This window comes from Morone saxatilis, unplaced genomic scaffold (assembly GCF_004916995.1).
Source record: "Morone saxatilis isolate NCDOM2014 unplaced genomic scaffold, NCSU_SB_2.0 Contig15, whole genome shotgun sequence".
NCBI classification, from domain to species: domain Eukaryota; kingdom Metazoa; phylum Chordata; class Actinopteri; family Moronidae; genus Morone; species Morone saxatilis.
In genome coordinates, this window is record NW_023339707.1 from 21,566,397 (window position 1) to 21,570,147 (window position 3,751).

The 3,751-nt window shown below is 45.4% G+C and overlaps 1 protein-coding gene across 1 annotated transcript in view; it reads right to left on the reverse strand.

The window, feature by feature from the left end:
* ankrd52a (ankyrin repeat domain 52a) overlaps positions 1-2,170 on the reverse strand; it is a 17,305-nt gene extending 15,135 nt beyond the window's left edge. Inside the window, exons 1-7 of the mRNA XM_035655988.1 lie at positions 2,078-2,170; positions 1,877-1,955; positions 1,644-1,714; positions 1,240-1,440; positions 1,061-1,148; positions 622-764; positions 212-424 (exon numbers count right to left, since the gene is read on the reverse strand). Of these exons, the coding sequence (XP_035511881.1) occupies positions 212-424; positions 622-764; positions 1,061-1,148; positions 1,240-1,440; positions 1,644-1,714; positions 1,877-1,898 (738 nt within the window). The 5' untranslated portion in view covers positions 1,899-1,955; positions 2,078-2,170. The remainder of the gene's footprint in view (positions 1-211; positions 425-621; positions 765-1,060; positions 1,149-1,239; positions 1,441-1,643; positions 1,715-1,876; positions 1,956-2,077) is intronic.
* Positions 2,171-3,751: the final 1,581 nt, after the last annotated feature.

Genomic DNA, 3,751 nt, shown 5'->3' on the forward strand with positions numbered 1-3,751 from the left:
CACACACACACACAAAAGAAATCTTGAATTTAAAATCTAGTGTAAAAACTGAACTAGTGTATGTATGAATAACAATCTTTGATAGTGGCCTAACCATTGCACTCTCATCACCTAAATACACTACTAGTAATAAGAGGAACAAATAAGACACAGTAGTTAGAGTAAACTGTGCAGTAATTTCCATTTGCGACATCTGCAGCGTATGTCATACCTGCTGGTTGACATCTGCCCCATTGTTGACCAGCAACTCCAGACAGAGGGCACCGTTGGTGGAGACGGCAGCCAGGTGCAGAGGGGTGTAGCCGCACTTGTTGGGCTGGTTAACATTAGCTCCATGGTTCACCAGCTCGGTAGCCACCGCCTCCTGCCCCATGTAGCAAGCCACGTGGAGCGGAGTGTTTCCAAAGCCATTGGGCTCATCAATCTGACAGTAAAACACAAAGGTGACACAAGATCAGATTGTGCCTCGAGCCTGGATTCCTGGAAATCTTAAAATACAAGACATATTTTAGCTGCTGATGATAAAAGACTATTCATTATGCAATGTGACATTTAATAAAACAGACAATACGACAGCGTAATTTGGCTAGTTTGAAAATCTATATATATACAACCACTCACCTCTGCCCCCATCCTCAGTAGGTACTTCACAATTTCGATGTGACCACTTGCAGCAGCAGCATGGAGAGGTGTATAGCCCTGCTTATCCTTGCAGCTCTTGTCTGCACTGCGGGACACCAGCAACTTCACAACCTCTGAATGCCCTAAAGGAAACACAAACACACACATGTCAGTATTATTCCCAACATGAATTACATTTTATTTGACAAATTCACGGCAATAATGGCCACAAATAGAGAGATTTAAGCAAATGACGCCCCACAATTGGTTCTTTCAGTGATAGTAGGGTCTTTTACCCCTCGACTGTGATGTAAGGACTTGGCCATGTTATTGCTCCTCATTTGAGACAAACTTGCAGTGAACAATGGGAGCTTTTACTGCTATCTGACAATGAAAATTTGTGTTGTGCAGCATTGGCAAGAAAGGAAAACTTGCTTACCCAAGTAAGCAGCACAATGGATAGGCTGTCTCTCCTTCTTATCGATGGCACTCAGGTTGGCCCCTTTGTTCAGCAGCAGCTTCACCATCTGTAATAAAAATAAATACATTTGAAGAAACACCCCTTTTGCGGTCGCATCATTTAATGAAACCTAAAGAGGAGAAGGTCATAACTCTTACCTCCTGGAACCCACTCTGAGCTGCGTGGTGCAGGGCAGTTCTGCCGGTGCGATCTGCCATGTTCAGGTTGCTCAGCTGGGTTAGCAGGGCCTCTGCGCAGCGTGTGGCGCGGTTGGCAGTAGCCACATGCAGCGGTGTCTGCCAGAACTTGTCTCGTGCGTTTGCCTCTGCTCCGCGCCTCAGCAGCAGACCCACTGCCCTCTGGGGAGAAGGAAGGAATCACAAGAGCTTAAAGTACATGTCACATCTGCAGTTTGCAGCATTTCCTGCAGTCAGCACAATATTTTGGTGCAACTTTATAATCGCTGTGGGTGAATACATAATAGAATTAAAGGATGAGGTCATTTGACTGAGAGATAATTGGACTGCTTGAAATGGCAAAAGGAAATGAGTTTATTGCTTACTTCATTCCTGGAAGCAGCCGCCCTGTGCAACGGGGTCAACCATACATGGTCTTTAGCATTTACAGTGGCACCTGGCAGACACACAAAAATACATCAATTATTTTTTTTAGGGGTCACAAAGATGCTGGTGAGAAGAGCAATACAGCTGCAGCTGCTGGTGTGATGACAAAGGATAAAGTACGCACCACATTTCACTCACACAGAAGTATTGTAAATGCATAAAGATCACTCACCTGATTCAATGAGGAGGTCCATTATATGGACGTCACCCACACAGGCAGCAGCATGAAGTGGCGTACGGCGATCTTGGTCCTGAGGGATGAACATTATTCTCAATCAGGGACAACCTTTAGTTTAATGGACGATACGGGGGAACAAATCCTTTCGTGATCTGAACCCGTTTTGCTTTCGAACCTAATGTACATCATACATACCAGTGCATTGACATCCTCCTTTTTGTGCAATAATAGTTGAACTTCTTCAGCATTACGATTGAAGATGGCCTGGACCAGAGGAGGCTGCAATACAGAAACACCTTCAAGTTAACAGCTCCGATAATGTTGCATACAATTACGTTAACGTCCGTGGTGCAGTGGTCCCTGGAGAAGTGGGTTAACACTCTTAACCTTTAGCGGGCCCACCCAAACAGCAAGAATTACACAGCCCTTGACATAAAACAAGTAACAATGTATGTGATGGCCTCTTGCAATAATTTAGTTCACCCCAGCTAAAAAAAAAAAAAAAGGGGTCCAAGTAAAATTTGCAACTGAAAAACTTCTGCCCCCTGCTGACTTGACCATGAAGAGGAAAGCAGCCAAAACCAAAAATAGTTCATTTTAAAGTGCAGCAACCTTTAATCCAATCCCCTAGGCTCATGCCTTTGCCCATCCCTGCAAAAATAAAACCCCAGCTCAACAAGGTGACCACTGAATGAAGTGTGTAAACCAATGTTGACTGAAAAAAAAGATAAGACACCTGCGAATGACCCTGCACCTAAACCCAACCTGGGTAACGCGCTTCGATGTCCATCCACACTAGGATTTATCAAGTAAAACTAAAAAACAGCGACAAACGGTTGAGTACCGCTATCACGGGGGTTAAATGTTGTATTACGCGCGTTTACTGCAGCTGTTAAAGAATTTAACCTAAATGCAAATTTTCCTCGCCTCCAACCCCCCCTTTTCCGCAAAAAATACCCTGAATCCCGGCTGCGGCCTGCGGCCCTTGTCTCCCTCCCTTCCTTAAACTCAAGCTAAGCCAAAAGCCGCTCTAAAACTTGCTTACCGCAAGTTAGCTCCCGGAATCTGGCCCCCGAACCCCCAAAGAGCAGGGCTCGACTCCAAAAGAGCCTGCAACAAACGCTGTGGCTTGATTCCCGAAGCAATCGCTAACCACAAGGGACTGCAATCGCCTTCCCACTCCCCCGATGTGCGCCCCTTAAAAAGATAAAAAAAAACACCGCACCGCCCGACGAGGCCAAACGAACCGAAAAACAAAAAACCGTAAGAGCGAAATAAAGACGTGATGTGTTGCGCACAAAAAAGCGTCGCCAAAAGCAAAATAGACGGCGCCACAAGCAACCAAACACCAGGAGCGCTTTATTTTACAGCCCTACTGTCTGCAAAATGTTGAGTACTCCCATCTCCCAAAACTCCCAAGCCCAAGGAAACGAAGCTCCTTCCATGAGGATGAAACCTTCGAGGTCAGATTGCGGTGCGCGCCTAGCTGTAATGCCAACTTTTCAGAGCCCTACACCCATAGCTGGTTCAAACACAAATGCGTCTTGATCTGTCACTGTTGTTGTCTGTATCCTCCCTGCGGTCTGACGATACAAGGCTACGACGTGCTGGTCCCGCCTACAGGCGTGGCGTCTGTGTTATTCGCCTGCTCGGGTGAAATGGCGAAACATCTGGTGGTCGAAGGCTGTAAAGCACCCTGGCATCACACCGACAGGGGTGGTGCTGAGCGACGTGTTTAAGGGTTACAAAGGGGTTTAATGTTTATAAAAAACGTTAAAATATAATATATATAATTCGTTTAAGGAGACAACCTGAAGCTGTGTTAATGTAATTTTGTAATTTTTATATAAACTAACTTTTTGGAAATGT